At 42.0% G+C, this 15,657-nt stretch overlaps 1 protein-coding gene across 2 annotated transcripts in view; it reads left to right on the top strand.

Annotated features, from left to right (window-relative positions):
* PTPRB (protein tyrosine phosphatase receptor type B) overlaps positions 1-15,657 on the top strand; it is a 132,435-nt gene that overhangs the window by 90,203 nt on the left and 26,575 nt on the right. For both annotated transcript variants that reach the window (XM_017867501.1, XM_017867503.1), the window contains 4 exons: positions 1,515-1,793; positions 2,353-2,502; positions 4,885-5,128; positions 13,502-13,608. In XM_017867501.1, the coding sequence (XP_017722990.1) occupies positions 1,515-1,793; positions 2,353-2,502; positions 4,885-5,128; positions 13,502-13,608 (780 nt within the window). The remainder of the gene's footprint in view (positions 1-1,514; positions 1,794-2,352; positions 2,503-4,884; positions 5,129-13,501; positions 13,609-15,657) is intronic.

Genomic DNA, 15,657 nt, shown 5'->3' with positions numbered 1-15,657 from the left:
GGTTAGGGCTAACATCTTACTTACCTCTGTACTGTTCATAATCCCCAGAAGAGGACCTGGCCCATAGTAGGTACTTGTTTCTGTCAACATGTGAAATAAGTGTTCACTCCACTTTCTTTTTGTTTGCCTGGCTTCAGAGGAGGACATAATTCTTAACTTTGCTCCTCTATAGGTAAGTTGTTTTGCCCCCTCTGGCTTCTTTCAGGAATTTTTCTTTATCTTTGATTTTCTGTAGTGTGAAAACGATATGCCTAGGCATAGTTTTTTTGGCATCTATCCTCCTTGGTGTTTTCTGAGCTTCCTGGATCTGTGGTTGGTGTCTAACATTTATTTGTGGGAAATTCTTAGTCATTCTTGTTTCAAATATTTCTTCAGTTCCCTTCTTTCTCCTTCTGGTATTCCCATTTTGTGTAGGATACACTTTTTGTGGTTGTTCCACGGTCCTTGGATATTCTGTTCTGCTTTTCAGTCTTTCTTTGCTTTTCCATTTGGGAGGTCTCTACTGATAGATCCTCAAGGCTCAGAGACTGTCCTCAGCCATGTCTAGCTACTAAGAAGTCCATCAAGGTATTCTTCATTTCTGTCACAGTGATTTGATCTCTAGCATTTATTTTTGGTTCTTTCTTAGGACTTTCATCTCTCTGTTTACATCACCCACCTGTTCTTGAATGTTGTGTACTTTGTCCATTAGAGCCCTTAACATGTTGATGACTGTTGTTTTAAATTCCTGGTCTGATGGTTCCAACATTCCTGCCATATCTAACTTGTGGTTCTGGATCCTTGTTCAGTTTCTTCAAGCTATATATTTTTTCCTTTAGTAGGCCTTGTGATTTTTTATTGATAGCTTGATACGACATACTACGTAAAAGAAACTGCCGTAAATTGGTGTTTGGTGGGGCAGTGATGAAGCATGGGGGAGGAGAAGTGCTTTAGAGTCCTACGATTAGGTCTAGTCTTCTAGCGAGCTTATGCCTCCAAGCTGTGAACTTTGCAGGTACTTCTCAGCACCCATGGTTGAAGTGGCTGGGGTTGGGTTATTCCCCTGGCCCAGGTCAGTTGGGCTCTGATAAAACCCCAGCAGGTTAGGCTTTGGGTAGATTCCACTGAGGGCAGAGTGCTCTAGTGTGTTTCAAAACAGTTCTTTTGTTCCCCCCCTTTCAGAAACACAGGGGGATTTTTCTTCGATATTCACTGTGAGAACCTGGTTGAGCTCCTGGAGCTAAAACTCACAAAAGTGTGGAGGGCCCCATAACTAGATCCCCTGGAGTCCTTAACTATGACTTAACCCCTGGAGACTTGTCCATGCTTGTCCTTCAGCATTTCCTACCCCAGCCCTGGTTCCCTGGGAGATTTGTGCTCATGTGTCTGCTAGGGTGAGCCACCACACTCTGTATTTGCCTGTCTGTCCCTCCTATACCTAGATCTCAGAGCTAGTTGGACCCAAAGGAGCTGGAAAATAAAAAACAAAATTCTCCTTGAGTTCTGAAAAGTGTTGGCTCCTCTGTTCCCTTTAGAGCCTGACAAGATACAAAACCTGCATTGCCGGCCTCAGAACTCCACAGCCATTGCCTGTTCTTGGATCCCTCCTGATTCTGACTTTGATGGTTACAGTATTGAATGCCGAAAAATGGACACCCAAGAAGTTGAGTTTTCCAGAAAGCTGGAGAAAGAAAAATCTCTGCTCAACATCATGATGCTAGTGCCCCATAAGAGGTACCTGGTGTCCATCAAAGTGCAGTCGGCCGGCATGACCAGCGAGGTGGTTGAAGACAGCACTATCACAATGATAGACCGTAAGTGTCCCTGAAGGTACGCACGGAGCCTCCTGTCACCGGAGTGAAGGGGCTGTGCACCCTTCTCTATCATATCCATCACTGGCATTCACTTGCATACATTTCACTTTTGCATAAGCCTATGTGATTGCCACCTGGAGAGGAGGACTTAAAAGGCTCCAAGAAATGGCAACATTTCTCTGGGTAAAGTACCCTGACAGCAAACAAGTTAGATGATTTTAAAGTACCTGAATGAGTTAGTATTTAAATATATCACTTTGCCTCATATAGTTAGAGCTATAATAGAGCTCTTAAGCAATTTGAAGCTACAACTTCAGGAAATTCTGCTGAAGAGCTACCTCTTTCATTATGTTTAATGTGCCACTGGCAAATCACTTCCTCTGCCTGTTTTCCTTCAGGAGAGGGGGAGAGTTTCTTGATTACAGCATTAAACACAGGCACACGCTCACATTCACAGTCTGATGCAGGAGAGCAGAATCCTTCATTTCACTAACTGTTGTTTATGCTGTGAAAGCAGAGTTGTGACCCCTCTTGGTTCCTTCCCCACCTCTTTTTCCAGGCCCCCCTCCTCCACCCCCACACATTCGTGTGAATGAAAAGGATGTGCTAATTAGCAAATCTTCCATCAACTTTACTGTCAACTGCAGCTGGTTCAGCGACACCAATGGAGCTGTGAAATACTTCACAGTGGTGGTGAGAGAGGCTGATGGTAAGTTATCATGAGTTAACTCCACTCTGAGACACCGAATTGCTTTCTCGGAGGTCATGTGGGAGATCTTTCTGTGAAAAGGTTCAAGAAACTTAAGTAGAAAATTTAATTTTTGTCTCATTCACCCCATCTCTGCTGGATACTGGGAGATATAAGGAAAAGCTGCTCAAAGGCTCTTTGGGCAGTAAAGCCTGTTATCCTCTGGGTTTAATTATTAAATAGAAGAGTAATGATAATACCAACCACAGCAATAATAACAATAACCATCATTTATTGAGCCTTTACCATGTGCCGTGCACCGTTGGAAGTGCATTGCATGTAATGCCTTATTCAGTCCTCTTCTTTCCACCCAACCTCTTGGCAATCTCAAGGCTTCAAACTAACCTTGAAGGAACTCTTAATTTATGTATTACATTTCTTATTTATTTATTTATTTATTTATTTATTTTTGAGACGGAGTTTCGCTCTTGTCGCCCAGGCTGGAGTGCAATAGCGCAGTCTTGGCTCACTGCAACCTCCACCTCCTGCCTCAGCCTCCTAAATAGTTGGGATTAGTCCTCTTCATTACTGGGTCAATCTTGTTCACTACTCTTTTGTTCTACCATTAAACATTAATATGCCTCAATCATCTTCACCCCTCCCTATCTCCAATGCCTCAACTGATCATACTTGCAAACTACCCACCAAGTCACAAAAATAACCAAAAGCCTAAAAGAAGAAAAAAAAGTTCATGAGAAACATTCTTCTCTTCTCCACTGAATTTTGAATAGTATGTTTCATTCTCTAGTTTCCTAAATTATTCAATATCTACCTAATTCCTACAGATAAGAACAAAGTCTAGGGAATAGTAATCACAACATCACATACAACCACTGAGTAAGAGCTTTCAAGCTTATTATATCAGCATTTGTCAAACCACCTGTAAGAGTGTTGTATTTGGGGCACACCTGTCCATGTATATATTTGCTGTTGAGGTCTTGTGTGTTACTTCTCCAAAAGAGATGCTTGTGCCTGGAATGACATTAATATAGGTTTACCTTTCTTATATATTTTTATACTGTTTAAGGTGCTACATGAGTTTCTTAAGCATCCCTGATAATTTTGACCCATTTGTGGGTAAGGGGGAAACTTGAAACCTGACAAACTGTGAGGCAGTTTCTAGGCCAATGGGTATTTTAGGCTCACAGTATCTAACAGTCTATGTGCTTTTACAGTTTATTTAATTGAACTAAATCTGGTTATGCACAATTAATTAAATAATTTCAAGGGTCAGTGGTGTGTCCCAGATTTCCTCACACCACATAATTGAAGATAAATTGGTGAACTGTGGAAAGACTTTAGACTTGATTAGACTGCAATGAAGACAGTGTTTTGCTGCATGACTATAAGACAGTAACTGAAAAAGTCACACCCCAGAAAGTAGCCTTGTGTTCCCCAGCCAGACAGGCTTCCATTATTGATATCCATGGAGATGGGCTGTGATTTCCAGGTTAGCTAAGATAACAATCCATCTCCTATAAATGCCATTTATAGTGTACATACTCATGCTAAAGACAACGTTTCTTTTTAACTACTTTTTTAATATTTCTAAGATCCACTTATGAGCAAATTTTATTAAACAAGAATCCAGGATGCTATGATAAACACTCACTGCACCACACCTTAAGCTCACTGTAAACAGTACCTGATCTCTATAGTATTTATCTTTCTACTTACGCTTTTCTCCAGTCAGCATCAAAACTGGTTTGCAGTGCCAAAACACACAGCAGGCTGGGTGAACAGGGAAAGAGTTCTGGGAAGTGCTCTGAGTAAGGGGCCAAATTTGGACCAGGATTAAACTGTACTCAAGATAACAGAGCCACACGCAGAGCAATAATCAAACTGGGCATGGCATGTGGAGCGCGCCTTGTGGGATGACTACTCTGGCCTAGGACATGATTTCTCTTATCTCTTTCCTATTTCCCAGGTCACAGGGGTTTCCTTATTAGCTCAACTACAATGGTTATTAGCAAGATAAAGAGTTTATTGAGTGGGTTCACTCACAATGGGAGTTGTGTAACACTGTGGAGTTGTGAGAGGTGCTATCATTTTATGCAATGAGCTACCCTCATTTTATTTCCTAGGAAAATGATGCTATATGCGTGTGTTTGTGTGTGTGTATTTTATATACACACTATTTATTTTTATGTATTTTAGAAAAAGTGAATTAAAATTAACTTTATTAGGAGAATTTCATATCATTCTTTGAGATTGCACAATCTGTACTTTGGAAATGGCCAGAGATAGTGGATGAGGAGGCAGCCTTAGAAACCTAATTTAAAATCACTGAAATCACTTAAGTCACAAGAAAGGCAGTCCTTAACTGTGGGTTTTCTCCTCCAGGCAGTGATGAGCTGAAGCCAGAACAACAGCACCCTCTCCCTTCCTACCTGGAATACAGGCACAACGCCTCCATTCGGGTGTATCAGACTAATTATTTTGCCAGCAAATGTGCCGAAAATCCTAACAGCAATTCCAAGAGTTTTAACATTAAGCTTGGAGCAGAGATGGAGAGCCTAGGTGGAAAATGCGATCCCACTCAGCAAAAATTCTGTGATGGACCACTGAAGCCACACACTGCTTACAGGTTAGATGTATTACCACTGTTTTGCTAGATGGGACATGCTACATTACAAGGCACTTGGCTGTCTGAGCATCTGATGCATGTGAGCTTCCATAGATTAATAACCTATGTTAGAAGAGTACTCTGCATTTTACTGGGTAATTTATGAAAGTTGGATTCCTGCCTCCACTTGCAGGTAATGTGTCAAAAGGGACTTTAGCACTATGCAAAAGCTCCAATTCATTAAGGGAAGAACTGAAGGTTCTTAACAGATTGTTCTCTCTTCTACAACTTTTTTTTTTTTTTTTTTTGAGACAGAGTCTTACTCTTGCCCACACTGGAGTGCAGTGGTGCCATCTCGGCTCACTGCAACCTCCGCCTCCCTGGTTCAAGCAATTCTCTTGCCTCAGCCTCCCGAGTAGCTGGGATTACAAGTGCATGCCACCACACCTGGCTAATTTTTGTATTTTTAGTACAGAGGTTTCACCATGTTGGCCAGGCTGGTCTCCAACTCCTGGCCTCAAGTGATCTGCCTGCCTCAGCCTCCCAAAGTGCTGGGATTACAGGTGTGAGCCACCATGCTGGGCCCTTCTACGACTTTTTAAATATAAGTCCAATACTTTACGTTGCTCATTATTGTAAAAATGTCCAAATAAAATGACTGAGCTTAGGGAGATCCAAACAATATGAAGCTATATCTTCTACTTATAATGTGAACTGAAATTATGCTCACTTATTTACCTTCTAAGACATCTAAAGATGGAAGTGCTCTTTGGTCCAGACAGAACTCTGGAAGGCAAAGGCCCCTGAATGAATGGGAACACCTTTTTTTCCCCATGGAGATGACAAATGAAAAGGAGCAGCTGTTTGGCTTTGGCTCCAGGAAACATCATTGCAGTCACTAAGCCCTTCTGCCCTAGGAATTGGCAGTGCTCTTGTTCTGCACTGTGTTCTCAGAAGGCAGGTACAAGCAGAAGTATATAGCATCCCAATCAGCATCCTCAAGAGAAAGGGAACCTAGGCTACTGTCTTGGATATAGAGATACTGACACCCAAGATTATTGCTTCTGCAGAAGTTGTACCTTCTCTGTTGGGTGTTGGAAGAGCTGATACCCAATCAATATGGCAGTAAATTAGGTTTTCCGTGGGCCAGCGTCCATTCTACTTTGTTGATGCTGAGGGCTTATTGATTCTCACATATTTGAAGTATCACTCCTAGGTCTCAGCCGAAAAAAACTCTGCTGCAGGTTCCAAAAGGAGACTATGACATAGCATTACACCCGAGAGAGTTCTTAGCCCCTCCCTCACATCAAACAAGTCAAGACAGATGTTTTTCCTAAAACAAAACACTCATCTTTGGCAGGAACTCTGTATAGCTACCTTTACCCAGGGCTCAACAGACGCTTACTGTTACCTCCCAGGCAAGGTCGGCACCTCCAGATTAAACACACACAAACTTTTTAGTGATACTTACTTCAAAAAGAGTCCATATGAACCTACCTAAAGGAAACAAGATTTCAGAAGAACAAGAGAGAAACAAGAAAGATTAGAAAACCAGGATTTATCAGTTCCTGTAAGAATCAAGAGATGCGGCCAGGAGTGGTGGCTCACGCCTGTAATCCCAGCACTTTGGGAGGCTGAGGTGGGCAAATCATTTGTGGTCAGAAGTTCGAGACTAGCCTGGCCAACATGGTGAAACTCCATCTCTACTAAAAACACAAAAGTTAGCCAGGCATGGTGGTGCACGCCTGTAATCCTAGCTACTCGGGAAGGCGAGGCAGGAGAATCGCTTGAACCTTGGAGGTGGAGGTTGCAGTGAGCTGAGATCATTCCACTGTACTCCAGTCTGGGCGACAGAGCAAGACTCCATCTCAAAACAAAAAAAGAGGCTGGGCGCGGTGGCTCACGCCTGTAATCCCAGCACTTTGGGAGGCCGAGATGGGTGGGTCACAAGGTCAGGAGATCGAGACCATCCTGGCTAACACGGTGAAACCCTGTCTCTACTAAAAATACATTTTAAAAAAATTAGCCGGGCGCGGTGGCAGGCGCCTGTAGTCCCAGCTACACGGGAGGCTGAGGCGGGAGAATGGTGTGAACCCGGGAAGCGGAGCTTGCAGTGAGTGGAGATCGCACCACTGCACTCCAGCCTGGGCCGACAGAGCAAGACTCCATCTCAAAAAAAAAGAGAAAAAGAAAAAAAAAAGAATCAAGAGATTTCTCAGCTCTTTGGTTACCTGGGCTCAAGGAAACTTGAGCAAAAGTCACCTACGGGCTATTTTCTTTTTTGAGTTGGAACATTGAGGCTGATTTAGTTTGTTTACTTACGGAAAGGGAAGGGGTGAAGATAACTCATTACTATATTTCAAATAGAGAGTAAGGAGCTATAAAAAATTTGTGTCTGGACCAGAGCCCACCAATCTCCCAGCACCCATAGTAGCTATGGAGGTCTTTGGAAGAGCACCTGCATTTGAGTTCCAACTCTGCCACTTTTTAACTATGTATTTTAACTTGTAAGCAGCATTTCAGTTCTCTAATCTTCATCTTCCTCACCTGCAAAGCTCCATAAGGGTGTCCTAAGTAGTGGTTTTGAGTATGTGACAGATCAAACCTAGTCGTATCACTTCTAAATTAAGGTTTTCCCGTAGTTCCCATTCACTTACAAGAGCAAGAGCAGATTTCAGCACAGGGCACACTAAACCCTGCTTTCTCCTGCCTGCCTCACCAGCCTTGTCTCCAACCATATATGCTCTAAGTACCCACTGCTTTCCTGCTACTCATCACTCCTCAGAATTCCTGAATGTGACATGGTTCTTTTATACCCCTGAGCCTTTGCATAATCTTTTCTCTCTCAGATGCTTTCCGTTCTTCTCTGGCTCGCGAATTCTCCATACACTTCAAAAGCCAGCTCAACCCTCAACCACCCACATTATCCTGTCAACCCACAGCTGGGCGGTTGGGTGCTCCATCAGCTCCATGTCCACGTCCACAGCACCGTCTCCCTACATTCCTCTAATCCTACATTTACCAGTGGCTTTTAACCCTTTATCGAATTACCTGCTCTCTTCAACTAGATTGCAAGAACTCACAATCCAACAGGGGAGACAGATGTGTCATTGGTTACAAAACAATATGGCAGGTTCCTGGCACAAAAGATGTGCTCGTGAAATGTTTATGAACAAATACGGGAATGAGCCAAGATGCTCTATGGAAGTAACACCATTCGTGTTATGGCTTCATCATCTCTGTGTATATGTTTGTTTTTCAGAACAGAGCTTTCCTCTATTTCTCCAATATATATGTTTACTTTAGTCATGTTAAAAGCATACCAGACAGATAATGCTTGATGAGAGGAGGTGTCATCTCCCAAAACACATCACAGAACCACATGCAAATCAGCCTCTTGTGTGGTGGCTGCTGAACTCAGTCCAGTCAGAATTCTGCCTGTCTCAAGACAATCATCACCAGTCACCCTCCTTGTTGTTAGGCATCCTTTTTTCCAAAGGGAATAGGTGGACAGGAAATAGTGCAGAAAAAGAATAATTAGGATTGAGAAATGGGAAATTCTAGGTTCAGCTGATATGCAAGTTTGTTATGTCAACAGATATAATGTGTTTCATTCATTGTTGGGTTCCTATGATTCATATGTATTACTGCATTGTTCCATATGGAAAGAGAAAGGGCAGATCATTATGGTGAGAGACTTGGAAGGTTAGGAAAGTGCTGGTCTGGTTTTGTTTTTATTCTAAATAAAAGAGCAGTGTGACCATAGTAAGGTGGTCAGCTTCTCCTGACCTCGTTTTCTTCAAAGGAAGGAAATTGAACCACACGATCTCTAACTTTCTGCTATAGAATTCTAATTCTAGACACATTTAAAGTGGAAAAAATTCTATCAGATATTTGTTCACTGAAAATAGTGTCTTGTTATTGTGTCATATTCATAATTATCTTGCTATAATATATTCAGCATATGTTTTCTTGCCTTCTCTGGCAATAGGTGTTGTTGGGTGATAGATAAATAAGGTGGAGCACTGCCTTCAAGGAGCTTACAATGTGGAGACAGAAGCCACATCTGCAAAATAGAGGCAGAAATGTTGAAGGACATAAGGAATAAAGGAAAATAAATGCTATGAAGATTCAGAAGGCTTCTCAAAGGATGTATTAAAACATAGGAAAAGGATTTAGAAATATGCAGATAGTGACAGAAGGAGATTCAATGTGGAAGGAATAGTGGGAGTCAAAGTGTGGAGTTTTAAATACACAAATTGTTTAGAGTAGAACAAACAGTCCAGTTTCAAACAGAGGGTGAATAAAAAGGAGTAGACTGGGATGATAGGACGAGACAGGACTGTGGGTGGGTGCTAAGTGCTGGGCTGGGGAAACTAGCTGTGATATTCATTTTTGGAAAAGTTTTAAGGGAAGAATGCCTGATGACCCATTAATTTTAAGCTGAACCTATACTAGGTCATTATCTCCTTCCTAAAGGTCCCTTTTATCTGCATCCATTCAGTACTTTGTATTTACACTTGTGATTTCAGAGCAGAGTATGTCAAGGTTGTTATAGCCAATGCTTTTATTTTACAGATGAGGCATAAAGAACTTTAGGGACCATCCAAGTAGCCAGCAACGGAGTAAAAGTGAGAACTAGACCTCAGATCCTCTTGTTCCTAGCCCAGGCTTTTTTCATCCTTCCTACAAAAGTCATGGCGTGTGTGTGTGTGTGTGTGAGAGAGAGAGACAGACCGAGAGAGAGAGAGAGAGAGAGAGAGAGACAGACCGAGAGTCTTGCTCTATTGCCCAGGCTGGAGTGCAGTGGCGTGATCTCAGCTCACTACAACCTCCACTTTTTGGATTCAAGCAGTTCTCATGCCTCAGCCTCCCAAGTAGCTGGGACTATAGGCACGCATCACCACGGGTCTGGCTAATTTTTGTATTTTTAATAGAGATGGGGTTTCACCATGTCGGCCATACTGACCTCAAATTATTGGCCTCACGTGATCTGCCTGCCTTGGCCTCCCAAAGTGCTGGAATTACAGGCATGAGCCACTGTGCCCAGCCAGAAGTCATTGCTTTTAACCAAAAATTAAACCATGAGGAAATAAGAAAAGAGATCTGTAGTAGGAGCCAGAAATATGAAGTTCAGTTTTTGTTCATCATCTTTCTGTGTGATCTTGGAGAAGACAAGGACTGTCTCCTAGCTTCAGGTTCCAAACCTCTGAAGTAATATAATAAACTTCTTTATTATATTGGAGAGGTTGAACATGATCAACATGATCAAACAGAACCATGTTTGAAAAAGTCCTTATGGCTGGGCGTGATGGCTCACACTTGTAATCCCAGCACTTTAGGAGGCCAAGACAGGCAGATAGCTTGAGCCCAGGAGTTCAAGACCAGCCTGGGCAACATGGCAAAACCCCATCTCTACTAAAAATACAAAAATTAGCTGGCCATGGCAGTGTGCACTTGTAATCCCAGCTACTCAGGAGGCTGGAGTTGGAGGATCACTTGAGCTTGGGAGGTGGAGGTTGCAGTGTGCATTCTGACCTGGTGACAGAGTAAGACCCTGTCTTAAAAAAAAAAAGAAAAGAAAGAAGAAAGAAAAAGAAAAAAGTCTTCCCACACTTATAAATAAGAAACTCTTATCAGAGACACTGAATTTCCAAAGGTATAATAAATTAGCAACATACTTGCCAAGGCATTGGTGTTATAGTGGTTAGCATAGCTGCCTTCCAAAATTAGCAGCACACACCAACTCCTCACCTTCCCCTTTAATGTGTGGTGATTGCTTGTTACCCTTTGTGGACCTTTCTCAATATACTTCCACTGACAGGCTGTTATTCCTGGAAGAACATCTTTTGACTTGGAATGGATCTTTTGGAGATGGAAGTTATAGATGTGATTTATCAATATGATCTTGATGTTCATTTTACAGGATTACACTCGGATCTGGGCGTGAGTTAGAAGAAGTGGGGGCAGGGTCAGAACAATTTGCCCTGGCCTAGTACTGCTTCAGCGTTATCACAGGACATGCCCAGATACCTTTGGGTTCAAGAAATACAGATTTAAAAAAAAAAAAAGGAGTACTTCTGGTCACTTTCATAGAACTGAAATTAACACTAGAAAGTTTTCCCATATAAACCAAGCCTAATACTTCATCAGTTCAATTAGAGAATCTTCACAATAGGAGGGACTCAAGAAGTCACCCAAGCCAATCTTTAACTTAGTGCAGCAATGCCCTCCTCCAGCTTCCCTGAGACTGCTTCTCCTCCAGCCTCTACTTGAATCCCATCCCCATCCTCCAGCCCCCAGTGACTGGGAGCTCACAATCTAGGAGGTAGCTCATATTCTAATGTTAGAAAACAGCTTAATATTCCTAAACTCCTCCTTCCTTATAAATTCAGCCTACTGAGCCTAATTCTACCTTCAAGAAGAAAAATAATCATGTTGTTTTCCTCTTCTACATGGCAGCCTTCTTTAAATCAGAAGCTAACTATATTATGCCCCTTGAAGTCTTCTCTATCATTGTTCAGGTCAATCACCTCAAATGATCTCTAATTCATCCTAAAATATGCCCCCAGAAATTGAGTGCAGCTCTCCAGACTGGGCCTGACTTACACAGAGAGCACAAGACTTAGGTCCTGTGATAGGGATCACGGGCTTCTCATTCAAGCAGAGGTTACACATCTGTGTTTGTAGCTGTATCTTGCTTGTTTATTGAATTTAAGACCAGCTGATTTTCAGGCACTATCCCACATGGACACGTGGACAGCCACCTCAGCAACTCTCCTGCCCAGGTGACTACAATAACTCCAGTGTCAGCTGGACAGTTCTAAATCAATGCTTCAATGTCCCTCTAAATCGAGTATATCCCAAGCAAAGTATATCCTCCTTCACCAATCTCTCCCTTTTTTTTTTTTTTTTTTTTTTAAGATGGAGTCTTGCTTTGTCACCTAGGCTAGAGTGCAGTGGTATGATCTTGGCTCACTGCAGCCTCCACCTCCCATGTTCAAGCGATTCTCCTGTCTCAGCCTCCCAAGTAGCCACGATTACAGATGCCCGCCACCAGGCCTCATTTTTGTATTTTTAGTAGAGATGGGGTTTCGCCATGTTGGCCAGGCTGATCTCAACCTCCTGACCTCAGGTGATCCGCCTGCCTCGGCCTCCCAAAGTGCTGGGATTACAGGTGTGAGCCACCACGTCCAGCCTCTCTCCTCATTTCTATCAATGTTCCTACTGTTCTCTTGAGTGACGTGAGCTCAAGTCTTAGGCCATCCTTGATTCCTCCCTGCTTCTCTTCAGTCTGGGCCCCACCTAGTTCCTCCTTTCAGTGCCTTTTCACAGTCTTCTTTCCATTCTCATTGCCAGGGCTCCTGGCCAGGGCCCTGTGTCCTTGGCCTGATTATCCCAGCAGTCTCTTCATTGAGCTGTCTGCTCCCCGCCACCTCACCTCCTATGCCCACACACACTGTTTCCTCCATATTCTACTATTCCTCATTTGCCATTGTTTATATGCTTTCTTCTTTTGCTATTTGCCTGATTCCTTTATATTTTGTTTTCAAGTTTCCAAGACTAGAGACCATGCATCTCTTTGTAACTTCAGCAATTTATAAAGGCCTTTAACAAATATTTCCTATTGACAATAAATATGATATTAGAATATATTTAGATAAAATGATCTTTAGAAAATAGTGCCAGAAGATGAAGAGCTATGTAAGTTAAAATAACAACAACAATAATAATATTGATATTTGGTCACTTGACTTTTCTAATGGGCATCTCAGAATTACTTCCCCTACAACTGATCTGTCTGGATCTTCCCAAACCCCCCAGTCTACTTCTCCATAGTTTTCCCTCATGTTAGTAAATGACACATCCATTCTTCCATTTGTTCCCCAGCCAGAACATATGGATCATCCATACTCTATATTCATCAACAAATTTAGTTCTTCCTTCGATATATCCAACACTTCTCACTCACTGCCTTCATCACTACCTTTCTGAATAAAGCAGTCCCACATGCTGTATTCCCATTGCTTTCCATCGTCCTTACCCCGCTCTTTTCTTTTTCATAGCACACATCTCATCTGATTTATTATATTTATGTGTTTATTATCTGACTTCCTCCATGAGAATGTAACCTCTGGAATGGCAAGGACTTTGTTTTGTTTCTTGCAAAGTCCCAGCTCCTAGAACAGTGATTGGCATGTGGCAGGGGCTCATTAAATATTTATGAATAAATTGATGAATGAATGTATGAACCCAGGACTATCTGATTCCGTAACTCATATTCTACCCTGCTATACACTGACCAGGAACCCACCCTATTTCTCCTTGAACACATTTTTCAGCTACTGTGTTCAACAACTAATTTATATTTAAATAAATCGGTTTTCTTTTCAGAATCAGCATTCGAGCTTTTACACAGCTCTTTGATGAGGACCTGAAGGAATTCACAAAGCCACTCTACTCAGACACATTTTTTTCTTTACCCATCACTACTGAATCAGGTAAGGCTAACCTTTACATCATGTTCTACCAACTGCCATGTCACCTACAAGAGCCTCTAATGGGGAGATATTGGCTGATGATGGGGGAAACATTTATTTTCATTTGGAACTGAATCTTTGTGTGGCCAAAAATTGATGTGGATCAAAGGGATTGCACAATTTCTCTAGAAGAATGGATTGAAAGGGAATTAATCTAAAAAGAAGGTGAAAGTACAGTATTTTTTTCTATTAAAAATGAATTATTTTCTAAATAGTGAATGAAAACCATTAAAATCAAGAGTTTTCACAGGCAGAAATATAAGTTAGTACAAAAGGCTTTCAGTTAAAAATGAGAATGTATATATGCATATACACAGAAATGCTCAGAAAAAAAGACTAAAAGAAAAAACACCAAAATATTAATGATGTGTATCTCAAAGTAATGGAACTACAGGTGACTTTTCTTCCTTTTGCTTATTATGTGTTGACTTTGTACTATTAAAAACTGTTGGCCCAGCGCAGTGGCTCACGCCTGTAATCCCAGCACTTTGGGAGGCCGAGGCGGGCGGATCACAAGGTCAGGAGATCGAGACCATCCTGGCTAACATGGTGAAACCCCGTCTCTACTAAAATACAAAAAAATTAGCCAGGCGTGGTGGCGGGCGCCTGTAGTCCCAGCTATTCGGGAGGCTGAGGCAGGAGAATGGCGTGAACCCAGGAGGCAGAGTTTGCAGTGAGCCAAGATTTCGCCCCTGCACTCCAACCTGGGTGACAGAGTGAGAGTCCGTCTCAAAAAAAAAAAATACTGTTAATGTAAAAGACTATACATAACAATTTCTGAAAGAGACTTCTCTGGTGTGTTAGAGGGAAAGCCTGAGTAATAATAGTGGCTAGTATTTACTGTTCACCTTCTCTGTGGAGACACAGTTTTAAGCATTTTACATAGAATAACTTGTCCAATTCTCATGACAGTCTTTTGAGGTAGATGCTATTATCATCCCCATATTAAAGATGAGGACATGCGGCACCAGAGATTAAGTAACTTCCCCAAGATGGTGCAGCTGAAATTCTGGCACTTTCTGCCCAAGCACACAACCTCTGCATTGCCCTGTCTCTGAATACTTCCACCAGGCTGAGAATAGCATCATTTCATCCCCTTCTTTCTTAACACCATCGTCTGCACAGCCTTTTGCTGTAGCCAGTGTTCTGCAGTGCTTGATCTCTAGGTCTGGGAAGTTCTTTACAGCTAAAACCGCCTCTCGTGCTGCATGACAAAAGATGACTCAGCCTCACAAACATTCCAATCTATTTATGCCAAATATAGGGATAATCTCCCACTTTTCAAGCCAAAGGGGGATGAGAACACAGTTAAGCAGATTTAGATGTCTACTTATAATTTAATGTAGGGACTTTGTAAACACAATTCTTTCCTTTTTGAAATATTGTTACATGACAAAAATTGCATGTAGTCCAGTACAGGAAGACAGTAAACGTATATTCAAAAAATGGTATTAACCACACTCAAGGAAAGATGATTGTGTTGATTTGATGAGTCTTGAAAGGCAACATGGAACAAACAAATCTAAGGTCTTAAAATGCAACTTCAAACATGGGCCACTTCACAGACCTAAATTTAAGGGGTAACACAGTAACACTTTTACAAGAAAACATAGGTATAACTCTTTGTAACCTTGGATTAGAATATAGCTTTTAAGATATGACGGCCGGGCGCGGTTGCTCAAGCCTGTAATCCCAGCACTTTGGGAGGCCGAGACGGGCGGATCACAAGGTCAGGAGATCGAGACCATCCTGGCTAATACAGTGAAACCCCGTCTCTACTAAAGAATACAAAAAAAAAGGATATGAATAGACATTTCTCAAAAGAAGACATTCATACAGCCAACAGACACATGAAAAAATGCTTATCATCACTGGCCATCAGAGAAATGCAAATCAAAACCACAATGAGATACCATCTCACACCAGTTAGAATGGCAATCATTAAAAAGTCAGGAAACAACAGGTGCTGGAGAGGATGTGGAGAAATAGGAACACTTTTACACTGTTGGT

This window comes from Rhinopithecus bieti, unplaced genomic scaffold (assembly GCF_001698545.2).
Source record: "Rhinopithecus bieti isolate Rb0 unplaced genomic scaffold, ASM169854v2 scaffold_3874, whole genome shotgun sequence".
In the NCBI taxonomy this organism is placed as follows: Eukaryota; Metazoa; Chordata; class Mammalia; order Primates; family Cercopithecidae; genus Rhinopithecus; species Rhinopithecus bieti.
The sequence above is the reverse complement of the archived record's forward strand: the minus strand, read 5'-3'. Positions and strand labels throughout refer to the sequence as shown.